General features: G+C 33.3%; 1 protein-coding gene across 1 annotated transcript; it reads right to left on the reverse strand.

Moving 5' to 3' along the window:
• Window positions 1-2,366: 2,366 nt before the first annotated feature.
• LOC136230682 (ceramide synthase 1 LOH3-like) lies at window positions 2,367-14,864 on the reverse strand. The gene is made up of 7 exons (XM_066019840.1): window positions 14,739-14,864; window positions 5,367-5,489; window positions 4,965-5,120; window positions 4,530-4,715; window positions 3,718-3,958; window positions 2,837-2,926; window positions 2,367-2,741 (listed from the first exon to the last, which is right to left on the reverse strand). Exons 2-5 carry the CDS (start codon window positions 5,405-5,407, stop codon window positions 3,925-3,927), a joined length of 417 nt encoding a protein of 138 aa, XP_065875912.1. The 5' UTR covers window positions 5,408-5,489; window positions 14,739-14,864; the 3' UTR covers window positions 2,367-2,741; window positions 2,837-2,926; window positions 3,718-3,924.
• Between the last annotated feature and the right edge of the window lie 11,474 nt (window positions 14,865-26,338).

Here is a 26,338-nt window from a genome sequence, read left to right on the forward strand (position 1 = left end):
TGTTTGACATTGCTGAGGATTTTTTCTCTCGTTGGCTTGCTAAGATGGTGAGGGAAGGTACTTATTCTCCCATGTATTATTCTGGAGGAAATTCCTTTCCCTCTCATCTTCTCTTTGCTGATGACATGCTCATTTTTGGAGTGGCATCCTTAAGCAACTTGCATGCTCTTAAGGATTTTTTCATGCTCTATGGTCAGATCTCCGGTCAACAGGTCAGTTGGGACAAATCTGCTATCTTTTTTGGTTCTCAGGTGAGTCCTCCAAGGAGGGTTCGTCTTGCTCAATGTCTTGGCATCCGTTTGGAGTCCCTCCCTTTTAATTACTTAGGAGTCCCTCTATTCAAAGGAGCTCCAAGGGCTCGTCATCTCAGCAGTCTTACTGACAAGTTTCTCTCTCAATTTAGCAAGTGGAAAGGTAGCTCTCTCTCCTTTGCAGGGCGTTTAACTCTTATTAAGTCTGCTATTACTGGTTCTCTGGTTCACTCATTCTTGATCTATAAATGGCCAGTGGGATTGTTGAATAAGCTCAATAGAAGTATTAGGAACTTCCTTTGGACGAGTTGTATTGATCAGAGGAAGCTAATCACGGTGCCCTGGCAGACTTGTTGCAAAAGTTTGGAAGGGGGTGGTTTGGGCATTAAGGACTTTAGGATCTTTAACCAGGCACTTTTGGGTAAGATGTGTTGGGAATTGATTCAAGGTACCAATCTAGCTCTTTCTCTATTGAAGTCTAGATTTATGGCTGTCTCTGGTTTGCCTAAAGCTACCATTGCTCCTTCCTCGATCTGGTCTTCTTGTAAGTTTGTTTATTCTTCTATTTGGGACCAAACCTTTTGGTGGATTGGTCAGTCTTCATCGCTTAATTTCTGGACAGATAGGTGGATCGTACCATCGGTGGCGGACAGATTGGGTCTTGATCTTCAGGATAAGCGTTCTCGCTATAATTCTGTGGATAATTTTTTGGTAAATTCAGAGTGGCTTGACTTATGCACTCTACCTTCGGCTGTTCAAGACAGTATTCGATCTATTCACCGGGGTAGAGATGATATTGACTTCTGCGCTTGGCAGCCCTCTACGAAGGGTATTTTCTCTGCCAAAGAGTACTATTCGGTTCTCATTCCTAGTTCCTCCTCGGTGGACTGGTATAAATTTGTTTGGAATGCTCAGACTCCCCCTTCTCGTTCCTTCACTTTCTAGAGAGTTTTGCATGGACGGGTTCCAACTCATGACCTCCTGCAGCGTCTTGGTTTCTCCATTGCCTCTCGTTGTGCTCTATGTGGTAGGGATGCTGAGTCCATTAACCACTTATTCATTAGTTGTTCTTTTGCAGATTCTCTTTGGAGGACCCTTGAGATTCATTTTGACTGCTCTTTGCCTCCTTCATCCACTTCTTCAGCACACTTCGTAGCACTCACTTTAGCTCACAGGTGTTGATGATCTGGCGTGTTGCCGTTGTCACTTGCATCTGGTTAATCTGGCATTTCAGGAATGAAGCAATCTTTAAGGAAGTTTCTCCTTCTATTCAGCACTCGAAGATCGCTCTCTTTCGAATGATTCGAGAGGCCTTGGCCACTTCTAAAGGTTTTTGCTCTTCTCGAAGAGATGCTGCTATCTTATCTCGCCTTCTGGCTTCTCCTAGGCCGCCTCCTGCTCCCAACATTATTCCAGTCCATTGGCTTAAACCTCCTCCGGGCTGGGTTAAAGTCAATGTGGCCCACTACACCATAGATGGTTTGTTGCAACACCAAGCAAGTGTTGGCTAAAGTCGTTATTGTGTTGCTAAAGAAGTTTTGGCAACAGTTTTTGTCAGAAAAGAGAGTTGCTTTTTTGCACGTTGCTAAAGATGTCTTAAGCAACAGTTTTTCACATTTTTAGCAACATCGATACAAATGTTGCTACACGTATCTGTGGCAACACTTTCCTATCCTATAGCAACTTAAATGAAAGCATTGCCTATATCGTTGAACAGGTAACACTTTTATCAAATAAAATTATAAGCAACACTTTTGAACTTTCTTGCAACAAGTTTTTATGCAACATTGATTTTTAGTTGCAACTCTTTCATATACAATTTGCAACATTTTTTAATTTAACACTTTTTGAGCAACTCTTTAATTTAACACTTTTTAATAACATTTTTTTAGCAACTCTTTTATATTATGTTAACGCTTTGTGTTTGAAATTTTAACAGTTTTTAATGTAACACTGTAATATATGCAACATAATCTTTAACTCGTGCAACACGAAAAAAATTAAAAGAAATTTTGAATTTAAATAATAGCATAAAAAAACCCTTAATTGCAATTACAAATCCATAATAGGTCAATATGTTAACAATGAAATTTAAAATTCTCAAATGATCCAAAACATATAATAAAAAGTATAATAAAGTCATAATGTAACCTATCCTTCAAACTCCTTAGAAAAGACAGTGTCATTCTCATTTTCATTTGAATGCCACCATATATATCCTCAATATCAATGTTGAGATTGAGATTAACTTCTACCAATTTGTTTATGAATAATGTCGAGCTCTTCCTCACTTTCTGGTCCATTTGTTTCATTTTCTCCTCCATTGCTTCTTCAAGTTGGATAACTTTCTCCTCCATTTCTCCTTGCAATTGGTTTTTTTATCTTTGTTAATTCCTCTACATAGGCATCAGAAACATTTCCAGTTGATTGTTCCTTCAATTCCTGCAGGCTCGGATGCTCAGCTTCTTCATCATCTGAGGGTGGGGGTTCCTAATCAAACAAATATATACACAATCCTCAATAACATTGAGGACTGTAAAAAATGATGATTACTGATTTGCATACTGTGAGTGTCAAGAATTTACCTGTTGAAAGCGTCTACGCTGGATAACAGCTACAACTCTCACCATCACATAAATTGGAATAACAATCTCAGCAATTCGCAGAAATAACAACTGTCACACACCACACCACACTAAAACACTTGTTAATATTTGCATTCATACAAGTGCCATTTCATTCAAATTTCAACTAATTTCAACAGTTGTAAAATGATACCTTTCTTAAACGTTAATCCTATATTTTATTTTGTATGTGGAGTCTAAATTGATACTTCTCCAAAAATCATAAGCCTATATTGGTACCTTATCTTTTTTTTTATTGAAATTCTTAGGAACTTGTATATAGAAGTCATGATTAATTGTTATAATTACAATCCAATCACACTATAAAATCAACAACACTCTTGCATTCATTCACCATAAATACAAGTCTATAAAGGAGATTCTCTAAATCCAAAATTGTAATTAGTAGAAAAGAAAGACCAAGCTGTAGTAGAAAAACAAGAAAATAGAAGTAGATACAATATAGTCATAGAAGCAACCGAGAAAACGGTTCGCTTTCTTTAAGATCAATCCAAAAAATATAATACAAGAAAGAAATAGGTAGAAAAATAAAGAAAAGACAATGGATGAGGTTTAAGTCATTGACCAGCTAAATAGTTACACAAAAGTAAAAATAGTGATGAGTGAAGGTTATGGATGAGAATGAAACAGTGTGATAAAATAGGAATAGTCATGCGATAATTAACAAGTAAAATAAGAAATAAATAATTATCAAAATTATTAATGACATTGACACTAGCAATTATTGAATATAGTCTCCATTGATGCATAACATCAAGTTAACATGATTAATTAGCTGAAACAGAGCCAGGACAGATAACAAAGCGGAGATCAAAGCTTACCTCGAGAGAAGAACTTAAGGGCCTGATAACCGAAAACCTCAACAGCAAGGATGGAGTGGCTGTCTCTGCAAACTTTTAGAAACGGCAAGCCATGGAGAGTATCATTGAGAGAGAACAGAACTTTGAGAGAGAGTTCTTACGATAGTATTTTTTAGGTTTTGATTTTTTGATCGTGAGATATACAGAAGGACAAGGAAACTAAATAAATCAATACTTGTCCAACATCTGGATAACTCCATAACTGCAATTGAAGCAAAGAAAATTAAGAGAATATTTGATAAATCATTAAATAACTATGAAGAATATGAAAAAATCAAAGAGTCAGGTAACTTTAAACAAGAAGGATATTAAACAAAATCTCATAATACATTAGCTCATGTATACATCCTAATACAAAAACGCATATTCAATCTTCCATCACCTGGAATGTATGCCAAATAAGGTAAGCAAAATGGTAATCCTTCTGTGTGAGCAAAACTGTACATGTACAGGATATCATAGAAGGTAGGGGATGGGTTGTTTTGGGAGAAGGTCCATATTTACTATAAGATTAACAAAACGGGTTTCTGCCACGGATGTATCAAAAAGCAAGACAATTAATGTAGTTAACACATCAATAATAATATCATATGTGGAGCATATTAGCTTCCCCAATCAGCACATTTAATCAGTAGTCCTTACTTTTTTAGTTGATTGTTTGGTTTTCATATGCTGATAAATCAGATTTTATTTTTATGAACAAGAACAATTTAAGGGTAAAGAGAAAAAAACGTTCGATAGTGGAAATAACATATGCATCACCGTCCACAAACCTTGTACTCCAAAGAATCCAGAATGGATAGTAAATGAGCCGCAGGATGATCCAAGATAAAACAAAAAGAATGAATGCAAAGCTAGCCATCGCTTCAGCACCACTGTATTTGGACATCTTTGTTATTTCCAAAAATATGTCACTAGCATCATGAAGAGCTAAAACAACTGAACCAATGCGAGCAAACCTGCAAGCAAGAGACAAAGTTGGAAGATGCATGAGAACTTCGATAGTGATCCTTGTATGATACATACATCGGACTACAGCTATTAACAAGCCCTAGAAAACAATTTCCATAGCATCATATTTTCATGTAGATGATATAGTTATGACTTCACTTGTTTGCAACAGGTAAAACCAACAAAACACCCATCTCTTATGCTGGTGATTAACAATATACTTGTGAGCAAAAAAAAGGAACTTGATTACAACACACCTCAATATGTAGGACAGCACAATGAGAATAACAGTCGCAACATGGTGACTCATTGACACCCCAAAGTCCGAACGCCTTGTTTCCCAGAATATCAGTGCAAATATGGAGTAAGTGTAAAATCCAGCAGCATACATGTATACTGCTTTCAATTTTAACCTGCAATTCATTTCATATAACTGCAGAATTCATTATCTGACATCTGCATATTGCTCCAAAAAACAATCAATATATGGATAATTAAATCAAACAAAATTGGTGATTCATACAATGGCAGCTCCTAACAATAATTCGAAAATCTTATGTCATTTTTTGGTCCGGCCAGACTTGATTTCCGGGTCCCACCCAAAAATAAATTGAGTTAGTGAACCAAGGCTCATTGCAAGTAACAGTCAAAACTATAACCTCTGCTGAAAGGAAGTAAATGCATTTCCAAGCAGACTCATTGAATTTTCTTATCTTCTTAGTTCTCTCATCTGAATCAACAACCAGCGTCTCATGTCCAAAAATTAGGCGTGTTGCCACTTTCTGCAACATGCATAGTTATTTCAGAAAGGCCAAACAACATATTAGGGTGAATTATAAGAGAAAAAAGAATGACAGTGCTAAAGAATACAATAACAAAAGAAAGCCACATCCTGGAAAAGATCATCCCCTTGCATACTTATTATATGTAATTATCCTGATATAAGATTTATGAGAAACTAAAATGAACATTAACCAGAACCATAACCGTGCATCTCCATGTCATCTCTACATGCTCAAATGCAGTATGCGGAGGTAAAGATATTCAGAGTTGACAAGTCAGCATCTTACAATTCACTGTTAAAGCACAGTAAGCAAACATGGTGAAAGCATATTCAACCGACAACAGACTTATGCATATCAAAATGTTAATTAATAATGCCCAGGAACTTTTCATGTTTTTTCCAATAAAAATACAAAAACCACAGCCACTTTAGAGATTATGTAAACTTCTACTGCTCGAAGTGAAGAAAAAATTCATAGTACATATTTAAGCTTCTACAGTATCAGTGGCCAGAAAACATGCTAGGAAAGCTGAAACATGAGTAAAAGCTACAAGAATGAAGAAGACTTCCATTTGAGTTGTTTGATTTGATCTACGGTTTTATTGATCCCTACACAAGTTGCCATGCACAGATCATTGATTTCAACAAAAAAGGTTTCCTTCAAAGGCTAAAGTGTTCAAATGGTGAAGGAATGGAAGGCTTTCTTCTTGAGTCTGTCCTGTCCACTTGGATGTGGACATGCATCACAACTGATATTCACTTTCATCCTCTTACTGATTTTCATAAACTCGCTCATTAATTCTAAAAATATGATATATGCAAGTGAAATTTTCAGGAATTTTTTTATCTCTTGTAGAAAAGGAAACCTAATAAGTTGTAAATACATCTGCACAAAGGACCTACGGTCCATTATTGGTCTATCCTTAGATTGATGTTTAATATGCTATCACAGATATTTCACATATGCTCCGTGAGTAAGGACAGGAGAAAAATCATCAGCAGAAGAACTCAGAACCAACAGGAAAGTTCAAGTAAGTGAGTATTCTAGCCAACAGCCTGACCTAAAGAAAGGAAAAGCTCTCATGTCCAGGTCAACCTCTCTAAAGAATCAAATTTCAAAATTATGGGCAAAAAGTTTAAGTAGTACTGCCTTTTAGAGGCCAAGTGCAACCAACATGAAAAGGATCAAGTCTCCTCAACAATGATTACATGCTAGGACATTTAAAACTTAGATCATCGTAGCATCCAAAAATAGGTGCTATAATAGCAACAACAATATATTTTTTTTTATGTTGGAGTTCCCAATCCAGTTATGTCACTGACAAAGAAGACGAGATTATAGAAACTACAAAGATTCAGTTACATTAAAATTGTGCAAGAAACAATCATTTATAGAGCCTTGACTAGTGAAGATAAAAGGAACAGCATACTTCTCCATTTTTCCTATTTCATTCCCAGCTTCGAATATGATCTATCATGACTAATTTGAAAAACTATTTAATATATCATTCCACAGAAAGTAAATCTCCCATACATTACCGAAATTACTACTATTAATAAAAAAAATTGAAAAGGCAACACGCAAGGAACAAAAATAGGAGTATGAGTCAGAATTTGGTAAAGTTTCAACAAAAAGAAAGCAGTGTGGAACAAGAACATTTCAAATTTCAGTGGTCTATCTCTTGAACTGGGGCCTTTCAATGCTAGTTTACTTCCCCACCCAAACTGATTACTCATTGTCTAAGAGTTTTTGATGTGATATCAAAAGCACAAGAGCATGGAACAAAGGAGCTTGGAGTTAAGGAGCCTAGTAGAAGCATGAGGGATACATTGGAGCTGTCAATTGGACCTATGACGAAGAATCGTGCAAAGAAAGACCAACAAATGCTTAATGGACTCATCTTGAGCTTCTTTAAACAAGGAATGAATTCTAGCGAAGTCATTAAAGATGGTGTGTTTTTGTGTTGTATCCAAGCCCAAGCCCATAATAGTGATATGTAAAAAGGTTGATCATATTTTAAGAGAAGCTTTGGACTTGCATGTGTTTGGCATGTGCAAAACCCATTGGGACTCATTAAAATTAATGCTATAACCTTATAGGTTTGATTGGGCTTATTTCTAGCTAATTAAAAGGCCCAAATAATGTTAATTAATGGGCTGAAATTGGGCTCTAAAGGACAAAAACGAATTTAATGTTTTTCCTTGTCTAATTAGGATTTCTTTTACCTTGATGCACTAGGATTCAACTTTCTTTTTAGTTTAGGTTTAGGTTTATTTTGTAGCCTATATAAAGGCTTGTATTCTTCATTATTTTCATCAATCAGAAATCAATATTTTTATGAACAAAAGTTCTTCTTTTCCTTTGGGAATTATTTTCAATCCGGGATTGAATTCTTTATTGTGAGCTTGAGAGACCGGGTCATCATTCTTGCAATATTATCTTGATCGTGAACAAGTATTTTGGTAAGGTACTTGTGAATCGCCAAACACTCAGGTTCCAATTTAATTATTCGAAGGTGTAAGGTCAAATCTCCTTTCATTGTCTTTAATTCTTTGGGATTGGTTTGTTATCACCAATTTATGTTTGTTATTTGATTCTATTAATTCCTTAAGATAGATCGGGAAAACTTGTTGATTTGGTTATTATCTCTTTTTCATAACCAATATCACATCAATTGGTATCAGAGCTTTGGCTCTTAAGGAATTTGTTGTTTTTGTTTTGTTTGTCGAAATTAAAAAAAAAAAAAAAAAAATTACCCCAATCTAGAGTCTTTAATTATTGATCGAGTTCCTCATATCTTTGCATCTAGTTATTTAGGTTCTTAGTTGTAGCGAACTGATTATTTTTGGATTCTATTCTTACTAGCCAAACCCATTTATGTGTGTGAATTTCTTCAATTTTTTTTTGCATGCTAAATCATTAGTGCAAGTTTAATTTGTTAATCAATTCCAATCTAGTTTAAAAAAAAAAGGGAAAAAAAAAAAGAAAAAAAAAAGGAAAAAAAAAGAAAAAAAAAAGGAAAAAAAAAAAAAAAAATCGGCTCATTGTTTGTACTAAAGTTACAAGTTTTCTAGAATTTGCATGCTAAACACACATTCTTAAAATTTCTTTCAAACATTTGTCTCTTCTTCGAAAATCGTCTTTTATTCTATTCTTAGTGTGCTAAACTTTGGTTATCGTTACAATATTAGTCTTCTTTGCTTCTAGTTTCTGCTCTACTTTATTTTGTCATTCTTTTGCTTCATTGGCATTTATATTACCCGAGATAATCCTTGTGATCTATCAAGATAATATAAAAGAGTGATTGAACCGGTTGTGAGGTACTTCTTTTACTTTCTTTTTCTTCTTTTCTTGCTTTAGACTAGATTTCACTTTTTTTTCATTCTTTATATATTTTGTCATGTCTAACGAACCTAAAAAGGACAACGTTAACGATGTTGATTCTAAAGAATGGCAACAAGCTATTGTAGGTGAGATGAAGAGGTTAGGGGCTATTGTGGCTGATTTGGTTTCAAACCAAAAGAAATCAAGCCAAAAGAAAGGAGGACGCGGGAGATTGAATTTTGATGATGAACTATCCGAGTCTGAAGAGGAGGAGCAGTTTGGATACCGAAAAAGGGGTAACGATCGAAAAGATAGTAATCTTAATGCTATCAAACTTAAAATGCCTACTTTTCGAGGAGCTAGTGACCCAGAGGCGTATCTTGATTGGGTACGAAAGGTTGAAACAATCTTTGACATACATGAGTATTCCGAGGAGAAGAAGGTGAAACTTGTAGTATCCGAACTAACTGAATATGCGGCTGTTTGGTGGGACCAATTAAAGCGCACAAGAAAAAGAGATGGTGATGAACCCATAAGAACATGGGGTGAATTGAAGAAGGTCATGAAAAAGAGATTTGTGCCGGCTCACTATTATAAGGAGTTGTTGAAAGAACTCCAATCCATGTCTCAAGGTAACCAATCTGTTGAAGATTATCACAAACAATTGGAGATGGCACTAATCCGAGCTGATATACAAGAAGATGAGGAAGCTACCATGGTTAGATTTCTCATGGGAATGAAGAGGGAGATTCGCAACCCTCTTGAGCTACAAACTTATTTCCACATGGACGAGATGCTCCATAAAGCGATAAAAATTGAGAGACAACTTCAAGAGGTTGAGAAAGGGAGATCAAAGTTCAAAGGCACTACTTCCACTCCATGGAAGTCAGATCCAAGAGGTAATTTCAAAACTAAATCTGAATTTAGCTCTAAAAGTGACCAAACGCCTCAGGTTGATTCAAAAGCATTTGGGAAGTTGCAAATTGGTGGAACTACTCCAAAATACAAAACTACTGAAAAACCCACAAGAACTCGTGAAATTGTGTGTTTTAAGTGCCAAGGGAGAGGGCACTATGCAAGAGAGTGTTCGAATCAAAAGGCGATGGTTATGAAGCATGGTGAGTTAATATCCGAAAGTGAGTCCGAACATGAATCAGATGATATGCCCACCTTAGAAGATTGTAGTGATATAGAAGAGGTGGATAGTAAAGGAGGACATGGAGTTAACTTAGTCACTCGTAGAACATTGAAGATGGGAGTGAGTGGTGACATTGAGCAACGAGAGCACATCTTTCATGCTCATTGCAACATACTTGGAAAAACATGCTTACTAATTATTGATGGAGGAAGTTGTTGCAACGTGGTAAGCAATGTGTTAGCAAGCCGATTAGGGATATCAACAATTCCACATCCCAATCCTTATCGGTTACAATGGTTGAATGATAGTAACGAACTCAAAGTTACTAAACAGGTGCTTCTGAACTTTTCTATTGGTTCTTTTTCTGATGAGGTATTATGTGATGTAGTACCTATGCAAGCATGTCATGTGTTATTGGGGAGGCCTTGGCAATTCGATCGATCAGCACTACATCATGGTCGAACAAATAAATTTACTATTGCTAAGGATGGGAAGAAGTATATTTTGCCACCTTTATCACCTGCTGAAGTGTTTGAAGATCAGCTCTACATGCAAAGAATGTTACAAGAACAATCTGTGAGAAGGGAAAAGGTTAAGGCGAGAGAAAATAAGAGTGATAAAATCAGTGAGGGTGTGAAGAGAGAAGAGGTGAGTGAAAAGGCATTAGTGAGGTCGAGAAATGAGGGTGAGAGGAGAGAAAAAGAGAGGAGCATTAACAAAAGCCAAAATCTATCTTTATATGCTAAATTGAGGGATGTAAAGCAAGCTGATTTTGAAAACAAAAATTTATTATTATTTTATTGTAAGAGTTTTTGTTTATCTTCTGTAAGTCAGTCTAACCTTCCTTCTAGTATTTCCCCTCTTTTGCAGGAATTCAAGGATTTATTCCCCGAAGAGATGCCTAATAAGTTACCCCCGATTCGAGGAATTGAGCATCAAATTGACTTTGTTCCCGGAGCACAAATTCCAAATCGACCAGCCTATAGAAGTAACCCTGAGGAGACAAAAGAACTACAAAGGCAAGTCGAGGAACTAATGGCAAAAGGGTTGATTCGTGAATCTATGAGTCCGTGTGCTGTACCAGTCATCCTAGTACCAAAGAAAGATGGAACTTGGCGGATGTGCATCGATTGTAGAGCCGTCAATAAAATCACGGTAAAGTATCGTCATCCTATCCCTAGGTTAGATGATATGTTGGATGAATTAAATGGGGCTGTTATTTTCACTAAAATAGATCTTAAGAGTGGGTACCATCAGATTCGCATGTCATTAGGAGATGAATGGAAAACGGCTTTTAAGACTAAGCATGGTTTATATGAGTGGTTAGTTATGCCTTTCGGTTTAACAAATGCACCTAGTACTTTCATGAGATTAATGAATCATGTTTTGAGAGAGTTTATAGGTAAATTTGTTGTTGTTTATTTTGATGACATTCTTATCTATTCTAAATCTGAGGCAGAACACATAGAACATGTTAAGGTTGTATTAGATGTTTTGAGAGAACAGAAATTATACGCTAACCTTTCTAAGTGCTCATTTTGCATGGAGAAAGTTGTGTTTTTGGGTTTTATTGTTTCAGCACAAGGAGTTTCTGTTGATATTGAAAAGGTGAAAGCCATTCAAGAGTGGCCAACGCCAAATTCAGTTACCGAGGTGAGGAGCTTTCATGGCTTGGCGAGTTTCTATAGGAGGTTTGTGAAGAACTTCAGTACCATTGCCGCACCACTAACCGAGGTAATAAAAAAGAATGTTGGCTTTAAGTGGGGCAAAGCACAAGAGGATGCTTTTGAGATGCTTAAGGCAAGACTAACTTCTGCCCCCGTTTTAGCACTTCCAAACTTTGATAAATCGTTTGAAATTGAGTGTGATGCGTCGGGAGTAGGGATTGGTGCTGTTTTAATGCAAGAGGGTCGACCTATAGCCTTCTTTAGTGAAAAACTTAGTGGTGCAACCTTAAACTATCCCACTTATGATAAAGAACTCTATGCATTAGTTAGGGCTTTGCAAATGTGGCAACATTATTTATGGCCTAAAGAGTTTGTGATCCACACCGATCATGAATCCTTGAAACATCTTAAGGGTCAACAAAAATTGAACCGAAGACATGCCAAGTGGGTGGAATTTATAGAGACGTTTCCTTATGTGATTAAGTATAAGCAAGGGAAGGAAAACGTAGTTGCTGATGCATTAAGTAGGAGAGTTAGCTTATTGAATGTGATGCATGCTAAGTGTTTAGGATTTGAGTATATCAAAGAATTATATGTTGATGATCTAGACTTTGCATCTATTTATAAAGCTTGTGAACTTACTGCTTTTGGAAAATTTTATAGACATGAGGGCTACTTATTTAGAGATAATCGATTATGCATGCCTAAATGTTCACATAGAGAATTTCTTGTGAGGGAAGCCCACGGTGGAGGCTTGATGGGGCATTTTGGGGTTGCTAAGACTTTGGACATGATTTCTGAACATTTCTTTTGGCCTCATATGAAACGTGATGTGGAAAGAATATGTGCTAGTTGTATTAATTGTAAGAAAGCTAAGTCTAGAGTTATGCCTCATGGTTTATACACTCCATTACCTGTGCCGAATGAACCTTGGACTGCTATATCCATGGATTTTGTGATGGCTTTACCTAGGTCTAAGAGAGGTAATGATTCCATATTTGTGGTTGTAGATCGCTTTTCTAAGATGGCACATTTCATACCATGCCATAAAACTGATGATGCTATTAATATTGCTAACTTGTTCTTTAGAGAGGTTGTTCGTCTGCATGGGATGCCAAAGAGTATAGTTAGTGATAGAGATCCTAAGTTTTTAAGCTATTTTTGGAAGACTTTGTGGAATAAATTGGGGACTAAACTGTTGTTTTCTACTTCTTGTCACCCTCAAACTGATGGTCAAACCGAAGTAGTAAATAGAACTTTAGGACAACTTCTTAGGGCAGTTATTCAAAAGAATCTTAAGTCATGGGAAGAATGCCTACCATTTATTGAGTTCGCTTATAATAGGGCTATACATTCATCTACTAACTTCTCACCATTTGAAATTGTTTATGGTTTTAATCCTTTGACACCATTAGACTTGATCCCTTTGCCTGTTGATGAAAGGAAAAGTTTAGATGGAAAGAAAAAGGCAGAAATGGTGCTTAAGTTACATGAACAAGTGAAACAACAACTGGAGAAGAAGAATGAGCATTATGCAAAGCAAGCTAACAAGGGTCGACAATGTGTTCTATTTGAACCCGGTGATTGGGTGTGGTTGCATATGCGCAAGGAAAGGTTCCCCCCTCAGAGAAAATCAAAGCTACATCCTAGAGGCGATGGTCCATTTCAAGTAGTCGCACGAATTGGGGATAATGCCTACAAGCTCGACTTGCCAGGTGAGTATAGTGTGCATGCAACTTTTAATGTGGCTGATTTATCTTTGTTTGATGTAGGAGATGAAGATTTGAGGACAAATCCTTTTCAAGAGAGAGGGAATGATGTGATATCAAAAGCACAAGAGCATGGAACAAAGGAGCTTGGAGTTAAGGAGCCTAGTAGAAGCATGAGGGATCCATTGGAGCTGTCAATTGGACCTATGACGAAGAATCGTGCAAAGAAAGACCAACAAATGCTTAATGGACTCATCTTGAGCTTCTTTAAACAAGGAATGAATTCTAGCGAAGTCATTAAAGATGGTGTGTTTTTGTGTTGTATCCAAGCCCAAGCCCATAATAGTGATATGTAAAAAGGTTGATCATATTTTAAGAGAAGCTTTGGACTTGCATGTGTTTGGCATGTGCAAAACCCATTGGGACTCATTAAAATTAATGCTATAACCTTATAGGTTTGATTGGGCTTATTTCTAGCTAATTAAAAGGCCCAAATAATGTTAATTAATGGGCTGAAATTGGGCTCTAAAGGACAAAAACGAATTTAATGTTTTTCCTTGTCTAATTAGGATTTCTTTTACCTTGATGCACTAGGATTCAACTTTCTTTTTAGTTTAGGTTTAGGTTTATTTTGTAGCCTATATAAAGGCTTGTATTCTTCATTATTTTCATCAATCAGAAATCAATATTTTTATGAACAAAAGTTCTTCTTTTCCTTTGGGAATTATTTTCAATCCGGGATTGAATTCTTTATTGTGAGCTTGAGAGACCGGGTCATCATTCTTGCAATATTATCTTGATCGTGAACAAGTATTTTGGTAAGGTACTTGTGAATCGCCAAACACTCAGGTTCCAATTTAATTATTCGAAGGTGTAAGGTCAAATCTCCTTTCATTGTCTTTAATTCTTTGGGATTGGTTTGTTATCACCAATTTATGTTTGTTATTTGATTCTATTAATTCCTTAAGATAGATCGGGAAAACTTGTTGATTTGGTTATTATCTCTTTTTCATAACCAATATCACATCAGTTTTACTGGGCATTAGATTAAACATCGTATCATCATGACCTTTTCAGTCCGATTGTTTCATGTGGCTACTACCTTTCTAAATTAGGGATACAATTAAGTCTTGAAACCATAACTTCATTCAGTATAAAATTTAAATGGTAATAATTACGAATTTAGGGATAGATTAAACTCTAATTAGGAGAAGGTTTTCCCTTAAATTAGTTCTGGGTTGCATATCAACACAAAGTACCAAATTCATATGGAACATGTTCACTAAAGTAAAAAGAATTAAGGTAATTTTGAATTAAATTCCAGAAACTCCAAGCTTTTTTAACCATTGTGAAAATACCATTATAGAAGTTCTATTGCTGAAAAAACAAAGCGGAGATCAAAGCTTACCTCGAGAGAAGAACTGAAGGGCCTGATGAAAACCTCAACGGCAAGGACGGAGTGGCTGTCGCTGCAAAATTTTAGAAACGGCAAGCCATGGAGAGTATCATTGAGAGAGAATAGAACTTTGAGAGAGAAAGTTCTTACGATAGTACTTTTTAGGTTTTGATTTTTTGATCGTGAGATATACAGAAGGACAAGGAAACTAAAATTTTAGGGGGAAAAAATATTTGTTCCCTCCATAATTTCAGAACACAAAAGTTTTCCCCCTTAAGATAATTTTATTTTTTATTATTTTTTTATCCTGAAATATACAAAACGACGTCGTTTTGCATCTAATAGAATTAAGAAAAATTATTTACATAAAAAGTGTTTCAATTTTGATACATCTCTTGCAACACTTTATAATTAGTGTTCTAAAATTTGAAAGTTATGTGAGTTTGACATGTCTTTTGCAACATTCCATAAACCATGTTGCAAAAGATCCAAAAAAATCATAAAAAGTGCAACATATTTCAAGCAACACATGTATTTTAGGTTGCAAAAGACCATCTATGGTGTAGTGACGGCTCTGCTTTTGGCACTCCTGGTGAGGCAGGAGCGGGAGGCATTTTTCGCAACTATCGTGGCTTTCCCAAAGGTTGTTTTGCTTTTTCTACCCCTCCTTCTTTTGCTTATTTGGCTGAATTGAGAGCCGATATTTTCGCAATTGAACTTTCTTGGGAGAAAGATTGGCATCAGCTTTGGGTTGAGTCAGACTCTATGTACGTAGTTAATCTGCTTCGACATCGTTCCATGGATGTTCCTTGGAGTATTCGTCAAGAGTGGTTGCATTGTCTCAGCATTTGCTCTAGGATGAACATTCTTTTTACACACATCTTCAGGGAAGGAAATAGAGTTGCTGATGCATTAGCAAAGTTTGGAGTCTCTTCCTCAGGGATCAATTGGTGGCCTTCAGCTCCTGCTTTTTGCCACAGGTTTATCAATGATGACATTTGTAATATTTCTCACTTGCATTTTTCTTGACCTTCCCTAAACTTTTCTCCTTTCCCTTTCTTCGTGTTTGTTCTTCTTCCTCTCCTCTTGTTCAAACACTCACATTTTCTTTTTTATTATATTATGGGTTTGTCAGTTCTTGGGCCCCGGGTAATCACCTCGCTCAAGTTCTGTCTCGTCCCAATTTCTATCAAAAAAAAAAGGTCCAACTAGTCGAAAACCCGTGCGATGCACGGGGTATGAAACTTTTATATAATTTAGATAAATAAATAAATTGACATATTTACTTTTAAATAATTTTATATCATGCTATTTTATGTATATTTGAAATTAATATATATTTTTTAATGATAATTCAAATTAAATTAGTTTTAAAAATAATTGACTACTTTTTTATAGAATTTTAACTAAACATGAATGCTTTATTTATTTTTAAAAAATTCAATGACTTGTACTTTTTAGGAATTTTAATAAATTTTCATATTCCAAATATTCTGTGAAACAATAATAATAAAATAGCAGATTAATTAAGAAATATATTAGAATATAATAAAAAACCAAAAATTGAATTAAACTATAATTAAAATTAAATATTATATTTATGATACAAAAGAATTATAATATAGGTTAAACAAAAATTGAATTAAACTATAATTAAAATTAAATATTATATCTACGATACAAAAGAATTACAATCTATGTTAAAATGGAAGCAACATCAATATATTATTCTATAAACTATTACAATCAATACTTTTCTAATGTTGCATATGAAGAAACTTTATCAATTCAATATGTTACATATAAAAAAATAAAATTCGTAAGAATTAGTCACAAATTCATCTTGATGATAATTATTTTGGTTGATGAAATTTCATGATCACGAAGTATTCGAATTCAATTATTCATTCTGCTACAATAACCCAATATATCTAATTGAATCAGTTTAAGATGATGATTTCTCATATTTTCATCTCGTAATATCTCATCAAGACATTCGATCAATTTGTTCTTCATTCTTTCACTATATAGAATATCAGCCATACTCGTAGATATCACTTATTTGACTTCATTAATATTTTCTAATAATTATATATTCTTGAATTTTGTAAGTAAGAAAAACAAACAAAATAATTGAAAAAAAAAATGAAGGGACGAAAAAGATAATTAGGAGAGAACCATCTTCCTCTCGTTTTTTTTTTTTTTAAATAAGAGACAATGTCGAGACATAAGCGTATAAAAAGGAGAGTGAAAATATTTTTTGCCCATTAATTAAACATTTTATTTTTTCTTAATGAAGTATTAAGTCCATAAATTAATTTTAGTTAAATAGAATTAAATCGCAATTGTAACCACTCAGTTAAAAAAAGTTTTATAATTAATATGTGAAATTAATTATATTAATTAGAACCATTATGTTCAACATTTGAGAATTTGAAGAGATTCAAATAATAATATTTTCTTAATTAATATTTTTCAATAATTTGTCCTATGATCATATTTCATTTTCATCTGTTAAAAACTCTTGAAATACTAACAATTTTGTACGAACCATAATATAATAGTTAAAAATTATATAAGCCAATGTTGCAAAAGCAATTATCTCAATATCCATAATTAATGTACATTTTTAGGATTTTGAGCATCAAAATTTCTTTTTATTTACATTGATTTTGAATTCGTATCTAGCATAATCCACATTCTTCAAGAATAAACATCTTATCAAGCGTATTAGACGCTTACAATCTTCTTGTCTAGAAAATTGGGAAAAAATAACTTCTTGATAATAATAATAATATAACATAATTTATATTGAAATAAACTTCATTGTAAGTATAATATTCCAATATCTCTTTAATATTTTATTTAATATGTCTCAAACTTCAATGAACAACTATCGTGTGAAACTTTATATCTATTTTGTACCAAAATGCATAAAAATAAAAAATACAATCCATATCAATTAGCTAAACTCAAACTAAAAAAATGAGTGGATTTCAACATGTTCCGAATTAGAAAAATTAATCTAACTTCAATTAAAACTAAAAATTGAGTTCATATAAAGCCGAAAATCTAAATTTTAGTTAAGAGTTAGCAATCGAAACGATAATACCTAGGAACATATACTAAAAAAGAATGCAAATTTACAAAATCTTTATTTTAGTCATTTTGAAAAAAAAAACAAATAAAAAAGAAAACATGGATAATGTAGCGAGAGGTATGGAACCTGGGTAACGACAGAAATGGAATTTCATCTCTGAAAAATGAAACTATAACAACTATTGTTTAATAAAAAGAAAACAACAACACAGTTGAGAACAAAAATAACTACAATATATGAAAAAAATCGAATAATTACCTTGAGAAACATAAGAATTTCTTGTAATTTTTGACACTTTTATATTTTCCGGTTTTAGTTGTTCATGCACCTTCTATTTCTGTCGGATTTCTTCAATTGAAGCTATCCTTTTGAAAAAAAAAGACAAATAAAAAAGAAAACATGGATAACATAGCGAGAGGTATAGAACCTAGGTAACAACAGAAATGAATCTGAAAGATGAAACTATAACAACTATTGTTTAATAAAAATAAAACAACAACATAATTGAGAACAAAATAACTACAACATATGAAAAAAATCGAATATTTACCTTCAGAAATGTAATACTATATATCATGACCAATGAATATAATGATGGAATACTATCTATCATGCTTTATATAGAAGTTTATTTGTGACTTTTGGATTTCCTTTGCTTTGTGTTTTTTCATCTTCCCGTAACTCTTGCTTTCTTTTATTATTTTAATTAATAGGCTGGCAATTATTTAATATATTATAAGTATAAATTTGTTATTTTTAATTAATTAAATATTTTTAATCTGATTTTTTACTACGTTGACAACTCATCAAAAAGACCTCTAAAACACTTCTTTTCATTTCTCTCTGCTTCGGTAATTATATATAGTATAGATAACTAGATCTCCATTGTTTTCAACAATTAATATTGATGATAAGACCAATGCTCTAACTCCAAATGCAACAATAACAACCTCTTATTAATCCATTGGATTAAATACTAATTTTCCTTATTAAGTGCTAATACCAGGGCCGATCCTGGCATTTTAGAGGCCCGAGGGCGAATTACCAAATGAGGCCCTAATAAATAAGTGGAAATAAAAAAATAATTGTATAAAAGAATATTACTTAAAAATGACACTTTTCTTGTTACATTTAACAAAAATATCTAATAAAAACATTTTATATTGCTTTAAGTATCCAATTTCTTATACAAAATAATGTCTATAAGCATTTCTAGAAGTAAATTTCTTAAATTTAATAAAGGGTAAATTCCAAAAACAAACCATGTGGTTTGATGTTTTTCCAAAAAAACCCTTGTGGTTTGTTATTACAAAAAAAAAAAAGACTGTGGTTTACGCCGTTAACCAAAAAACGAAAAATGGCTTAACGGTGTTAAAATGCTGACGTGGCACAAGGGTAAGGTTGGAAATTCGAATTTTTTTTTATTTTTTTATTTTTTTTCCCCTCTCTCTCCTCCTTCTTCCTCCTTCTTCTTCTTCCTTCTTCCTTCTCCTTCTCCTTCTCCTTCTTCTTCTTCTTATGATTGATAAAATTACTCAATTCATTTTCCAACTAAAAATTCTATTTATAAATAAATAAAATAACATTGTTCTTCTTCTCTTTACTGTGTAAAAATCCCCCTTTTCTCTGTCTCTGTAGTAGCTACTTGCCGTGAACTAGGGGAGCTAATAATCCAATTTAAGCTGCTGAAGAATTCTTCTTCGATTCAATTAACCGTCGGTAGCTTTTTCTCCGTCGAAGATACGATTTCTGCAGTTGATTTTGTGTACCCTAATAATGGAGAAATCGGCTGGTGTCAAGGAAAATTACCTCAATGGGAATCTCAATTACTCCTTTTCTTCTTCCTCTGCTTCTATCAGACACGTTAGCTACAGGTTTTTCCCCTTTCTTCATCTATTTGAAGTTTATGGATCCTTCTCGTTTTGGTGTTTTATGTTAATTAGGAACTGTTGGTTTTCGACAAATCACAGAATCCAGAAATCCAGAAATCTGGAAATTTTCCAGAATCCAGAAATCTGAAAATTTCCAGATTTCTGGAAAATTTCCGGAAATCTGGAAATTTCCAGATTTCCGGAAACTTAAAAAAAAGAAAAAAAAAGGAAGAATAAGGAGGAAGAAGAAGAAAAAGGAAAAAGAAAAAGAAGAAGAACAAGGAGAAGAAGGAAGAGGAAGAAGAAGAAGAAGAAGGAGAAGAAGGAAGAGAGAGAGAGAGATGGGAAAAAAAATTGAATTTCCAACCTTACCCCTGTGCCACGTCAGCATTTTAACACCGTTAAGCCATTTTCCGTTTTTTGGTTAACGACGCAAACCACAGGGTTTTTTTTTGGAATTTACCCTTTAATAAATTATGAAATAGCTCTAATAGATTTTATGTTCTTTACGATATAAACCATGATAACAGAAAAATGAAAAACCAAATTTAAAAATCACATCATTTAACGAGGTTTAGCGTATAAATTCTTGAAATTGGAAGATTTTGATATGTTTTTCCCAAACTTCTTTTGAAGACCGAGTAAAGCAAAATCTGATGAATTGAGAAGATGAACTGATGATGTAGGATAATATTACTGTTTAATATTCTTTGGGATTGGAGTGTGATTAAAAAAAGGGAGAGATAAATTATAAATTTTTGTTGGGATTGATAGGTGAGAAAGATAATTATAGAAATACTTTGAGATAAATTAGGGAATTGATGCCCAAAGTTTTTATTAGGAAATTTGGAAAGAATCTGAGATAAATTAGGGAATTTAGAAAGACTATTTAATAACTGATTCCAACGGTTTTTATTTGGAAAGAATCTAATGCCAACGTTTTTAATCAACTATAATTTTTTTTTGAATTTAATCAAATATAATTTAATAGGTGCTAATATATTACTATAATTAGGGCCCTTCTCATACTTGGGCCTTGGGCATGCGCCCCTCCTGCCCATGCTCAGGGACGGGCCTGGCTAATACAAAGATTATTTTATTGTAATGACTCTTTAACTTATTATCAAATTGACCTATATATCTTTCACACACTAAAATAAAATGAAATTTAACTTGCCAAAATCAACCTTAGATAGATCAGTATTTGCAGATTTAAAAGATGTTCTTTTCATGTTAATTTAACACCTACATTCGTTACTCCCCGATTTAGATATCGTTTTCGGATTATCAATTAATTTGTTCTTTTTTATATTAGGTTTTGTATCATCAATGCATTTTTTTTTTAAAAAAAATCAAAATTTTCCTTATTTACGGTAGAAATTAAATATTAATACAAACAATTCTAATTAAATAATAGCAATTAAAAAGAAATAGAATTTTTATTTATAGCAAATAAAATTAGAAGGAATATTTATTTGGTAAGAGCGTGTAAAAGTAAAGAACAAACAAAGTAATCAAGAGAGAATTGTTGGGAGGAAAAATTATACTACACGTTCGACATATCATGTCATTCATCATGCGCCGAATCAATAATTTGATGTCACGTTATATATTTTAGTATCTAGAATTTATAAAGGGAAAAGTACGAAAAAACATATGTAGTTTGCGCAATTTACAAACAGAGACATGTGGTTTAAAAGTATGCACATAGAGGTAAGTGATATGTTTTATTTACAAAATAAAGTATTAAAAATTGCACTATTAAATTTTGATTACAACCAATGAGATTTTTATCTTAAAAACATATTTTTACATATCGACAAAACACAGCCTTCCAAAACACAACTCTCTAAATCGAAACATAAGTCATATGGTGAACATTTTATGTTTTATGAACTAAATTCATAGTTAAGTTCGTTTTACACAAATGCAATTCGGTTTTGGGGTCTGTGTTATGTAAATGTAATTTTTTCTTTAAAAATAAAAATGCTCTAATTGTCTGTAATTTCAAATACTTTATTTTTTTTAAAAACATACCACATACCTCTATTTGTAAACTTTTAAACCACAAACCTCTGTTTACAAATGACCTTCTCCATATCTAGACCTAACTCTTGAGGTTGCTTTTCTTCCATGACTTCAAATCTAACCTCACCATCAATTGAGCCATCCACATTCACAGAATAATAAGTTGCCACAATAGAGACATGTCATGTCTCTAGAGATCAAGTTTCTTCTTGACAAACACATGTTGAAACTAGTTCTTTGACCCTCTCATTGTAACATAGTCAATTGTAAATGGATTTATTATATCAAAATAAAATGGTGATGGGTCTATTAAGAGATATAAGGCTCGTCTAGTTGCTCGTGGATTACAACAATCTGGCATGGATTACAAAGAAGCATTTAGTTTTGTGGTCAAAGCTATAATAGTCCAAACTATCTTTCCTTGGTTGTAGCTAACAACTGGTACATCAATCAACTAGATGGTTCACTCGCTTGAAAGACTTCTTTCGATATATTGGTTTTCATACGTTTTTGGCAGGTCACTCTTTGTTTAATCGACAAACTAACACTGATAAATTATTTATTATTTGTTACGTTGATGACATATTGATCATATATACTAGCCACTTTTATTCATCAAGTCGTTACTCAGATTGAACATGAATTTCTGATTTAAAAGATTGTCATCGACCTATTTTTTATCTTGGAAATTCAATACACATACAAGGGGATGCACCTTTCTCATGCCAAATATTTTGATGAGCTTCTAGAATGCAATAACATGGTTATATGTAAGTCCTTATCTCACTCAATAGCCACGACGATCATCCTCTCTAAAGATATTGGCACATTGTAATATCTGATTATCACATGCCCTGACCTTGCCTTTCCCATCAACAAGCTTGGTCAATTTATGCACTGACCGACTAATGCGCATTAGAAATATGTCAAAAGAGTGATTCACTACATTCAAGGGATCCCATGTCATGGAATTCTATTTCTACATTGGTCCATTCAGGAAATTCACTGCTACTCTGATAGTGACTAAAGTAGGTTCATAATGATCATTGTTCCAATAGTGCTTACTGTGTATTCCTTGGCTCTAACCTTATTTCTTGGAAGACTCCCAACTACCAACTATTGCTTGCTCCTCTATAGAAAGCGAGTACAAGGTTGTTATCGATGTCAAAAATATTTTTTTATGGCTTTCGTCTTTGCTAAAAGAAACTATGCCCATACCAGTACAGTTATGGTGTGGTAACGTTGGGGTCATTTACCTAACAATGAATCTGTTGTTTCACGCTTGGACTAAGCACATTAACTCGACTATTGAGTTTTTTTCGAGAACAAGTTGCTTCTGTATTCGCACATGCATGTTTGTTTTATTTCCATTGATGATCATGTGACTGACATTCTGAGCAAGTCGTTCTGGCATACACGCTTTCCTTTGCTTTGATCTTGTCTTATAGTGTGTCCTCATCATCGGGATCGATCTTGAGATTTCGAGTGCCCTGTACAAAACTAAAGTAAACTGCCCAATTAACAAAGTGAAACACACAACATTTTAGAATTTTATTACATAAAATAAAGTAAAAATAGTTCTTCTTGCATTTTCGAATGAAAATCACTAATTATACTCTTTTAATCAAAATCTTCAAACAAATCATGTTTAATAGACAATAAATTTAATCCATTTATTCTTGCTTGTGACATAGTTGATCATAAATATGATTTAAGTGCCTTTAACTTTAGAATTTTCTTTCTGCAGATGTAACAGTAACTATCTCAAGGCCCGTCTTGCTCATCGTCAACTTGAGGAGGGAGGGGTGTTAGTGATAGTCAAGTCCATCACATGTGATTAGTGTGATGATTATCTTGTATTTATTCCATTGTTTATATTTGATTTTATTCTCATCATGTTTAAGTGATTAGTTTAATTTGAGTAGAAATCCTTAAGTTCACTTGTTTATATTTGTTGTTTACCATTGTTGTTAGTTGTTTGCGTTTGTTGTACTGATATGTAGTAGATATTAGTTGTTTTTCTGCTAAAAGCAGTTGTTTTAGGATTTTACCGAACATTTTTTTATCTCATGTCTAGAATTAAAAGATAAAAAGTAGTTCCGAAAAATGAAAAAAACGATCACTAAATTGTACATATGTTGTATTCATTCAATATAAAATAATAGATATTCTCAAACCTTATTCTCTATATTTATATCTCAATAAGAGTAACCCATCATGTACATGGATGGCTATTTGTGCCAAATGTATAGGAACCTCCTTATACACTTAGTGGTAAAACTTTTAGCCTGTTGATTGAGAGCTTACATATGACTGTAAAGATGATGGGTTTGAATCACATGGATAATCGTAAAGTGGATTGAAGTTTTTTCTTTCTTTTAATGTAATCTTTCTTTATTTGATGTGAGTGCATTGCGCATAATTTTTAATTAAAAAAAAACCTCCTTGTACACTTAGGTCTTGGAATTTAGGTCACATTTGCAAGTATGTATGGGGTAATATTTCACATTCTACTTTTAAAAGAAAACATTGGATCACGAGAGCACTAACTTTATATAGTAATAAAACCATAGAGTAGAGACAAGACAACAACATGTGAAGTTGTATATCCTATATCCACCAAATAGTCAACACTCCACTAAAAAAAAGACACATCCAATCCAACACACAATTTCATGCACATTGGAAGAAAAAATAGCAATAGATAGAATTTTTTCTTGGTGATGTAAAAAAAGTTATTATGGTTTCACGTTTTTGTAAAAAAAAAAAAAATTATCCAAATAGGAAATGATGTTTTTTTTACTATCAAGATATGATTGAGATTTTAAAAAATAAAGATTTCAAAATTAAAATCAACGTAAAAAGATGATATTTTAAGAAACTTTAATTCTTAACTTTTAAATTTTTGAGGTCATTTATGTGCTGTTTGATGATGAGAAAGAAAATAAATGTTTAGAGAGAAAGCTTTAAAAATGATGGTTTTTGAAAATAAAAAATTTGATTTTATAATAAATATAATACTAAACAATTTTTAACAGTCAGTTTTATAGTATCAAATTAAAAGATCCTCGTTTTTAGCAAAACAAAAGCTCCAATTCCCGTTTGGAAAAAAAATTACATAAATACTTGTTTGTTACCCAACTTTTTTAGTTACCAAAAGATTCTAAACCTTTTAAACTTTTTCACTCATATTTGCTTATAAAAAGAAGGGTTAATTTGATATAAGTGCCCTGTAGTTTTACCCTTTTGCAGATAGATTTTTGTGTTTTGTTTTTGAGCAAATAAAAGATTGTACTTTTCTCCGTTTACGGAATTGAGGAAGAGACACAAACGGAGTCAGAATCGATGACGTGTCCAAGGGCAATTTTGCCATTTTAAAAAATCGGTATATAAATTTGAAAGGTTAATATATACCAATTCTTTAAAATGGTAAAACTGCCCTTGGACACGTCATCGATTCTGACTCTGTTTGTGTCTCTTCCTCAATTCCGCAAACGGAGAAAAATACAATCATTTATTTGCTCAAAAACAAAGCATAAGAACTTATCTGCAAAAAAAAAAAAAAACCACATGGCACTTATATGAAATTAACCCTAAAAAGAAATTGAGGAGAGATTTTAATTTGTATGCCTGTTACGCACCACCTCATTCGTGTGTCATAGCAATAATTTAATAATATTTGACACCTTAATTAATAAAATATTAATATTATGTAATTATTTAATTATATATTTTTTATTTAATTATTTATAAAATCGTGAAAAATAGTAAACAACTTGAAATTGCAGCGTAAAAGATGTTAAGAATATACTTACATTTATGTGGTAGTTTTATTTTAATATTTTTTTAGAGAGAATTTTTGAGATCTAAGGGGTGTTTATTTTATTTTATTTTATTTTTCCTTGATTTACATTCACATGGTGGCTGGCTAAATAATTAATTTACATTAAAATATGTTTAATTCAATTGGGACATATTGGCCCAGATTTGATATTGTTTTTATCAATCAATCTCGAGATCTCCAAAAAATATCATACAACAGGCTGAGTTAAAACTGTTTTTGCTGTCCAAATGTTACTATTATAACCTATGAACAAAACAATTCAAAGTTTTCCCAAAAATAAATTGCCACTTCAGCAATTATAAATAATATGGGATCACATGTAACGATCTGGAGAAGGTAATGTCGGGATAGAAAACGTAAGTAAAGAGTAGCCTTAAAAGATGACGATAGGAGTAGAAATGAACTACTTACTCACACATTGAAATTGGAAAATGCGTTTTAAAACCGTGAGATCCAAGATAAAAAAAAAAATTAACAGTCCACTGGCCACAATGATGATCATATTCTCGTCATTAAATGACATTAGCAACAACATACCAATGATATGTACATAAAGGTGATTCCTCTGTCGGCAAAAACATACCGACGACATGATCTTGTCGCCGGAATATGCAACACCATTGTCATTAGACCTGTCCATGGGTCGGACTGGGTCGGGTTCGGGTCGGGCCTGACGGGCTTTTGTGTAAAAGTGCTCGTCCCAAGCTCAGCCCAGCCCAGTATTAATTTAGACGGGCTCGGACCGGGCTGGGTTCGGGCTTAAAAATCA

This window comes from Euphorbia lathyris, chromosome 5 (genome assembly GCF_963576675.1).
Source record: "Euphorbia lathyris chromosome 5, ddEupLath1.1, whole genome shotgun sequence".
NCBI classification, from domain to species: domain Eukaryota; kingdom Viridiplantae; phylum Streptophyta; class Magnoliopsida; order Malpighiales; family Euphorbiaceae; genus Euphorbia; species Euphorbia lathyris.

Excerpts from the sequence above, each read along its gene's own strand:
- LOC136230682 (XM_066019840.1), bottom strand. The coding sequence starts at position 5,407 with ATGAGTCTGCTTGGAAATGCATTTACTTCCTTTCAGCAGAG. Across the intron at positions 4,716-4,964 it reads GTGCTGTCCTACATATTGAG|GTTTGCTCGCATTGGTTCAG; the intron begins GTGTGTTGTAAT and ends TCTTGCTTGCAG. Across the intron at positions 3,959-4,529 it reads TGGATTCTTTGGAGTACAAG|TTATGGAGTTATCCAGATGT; the intron begins GTTTGTGGACGG and ends CTTCAATTGCAG.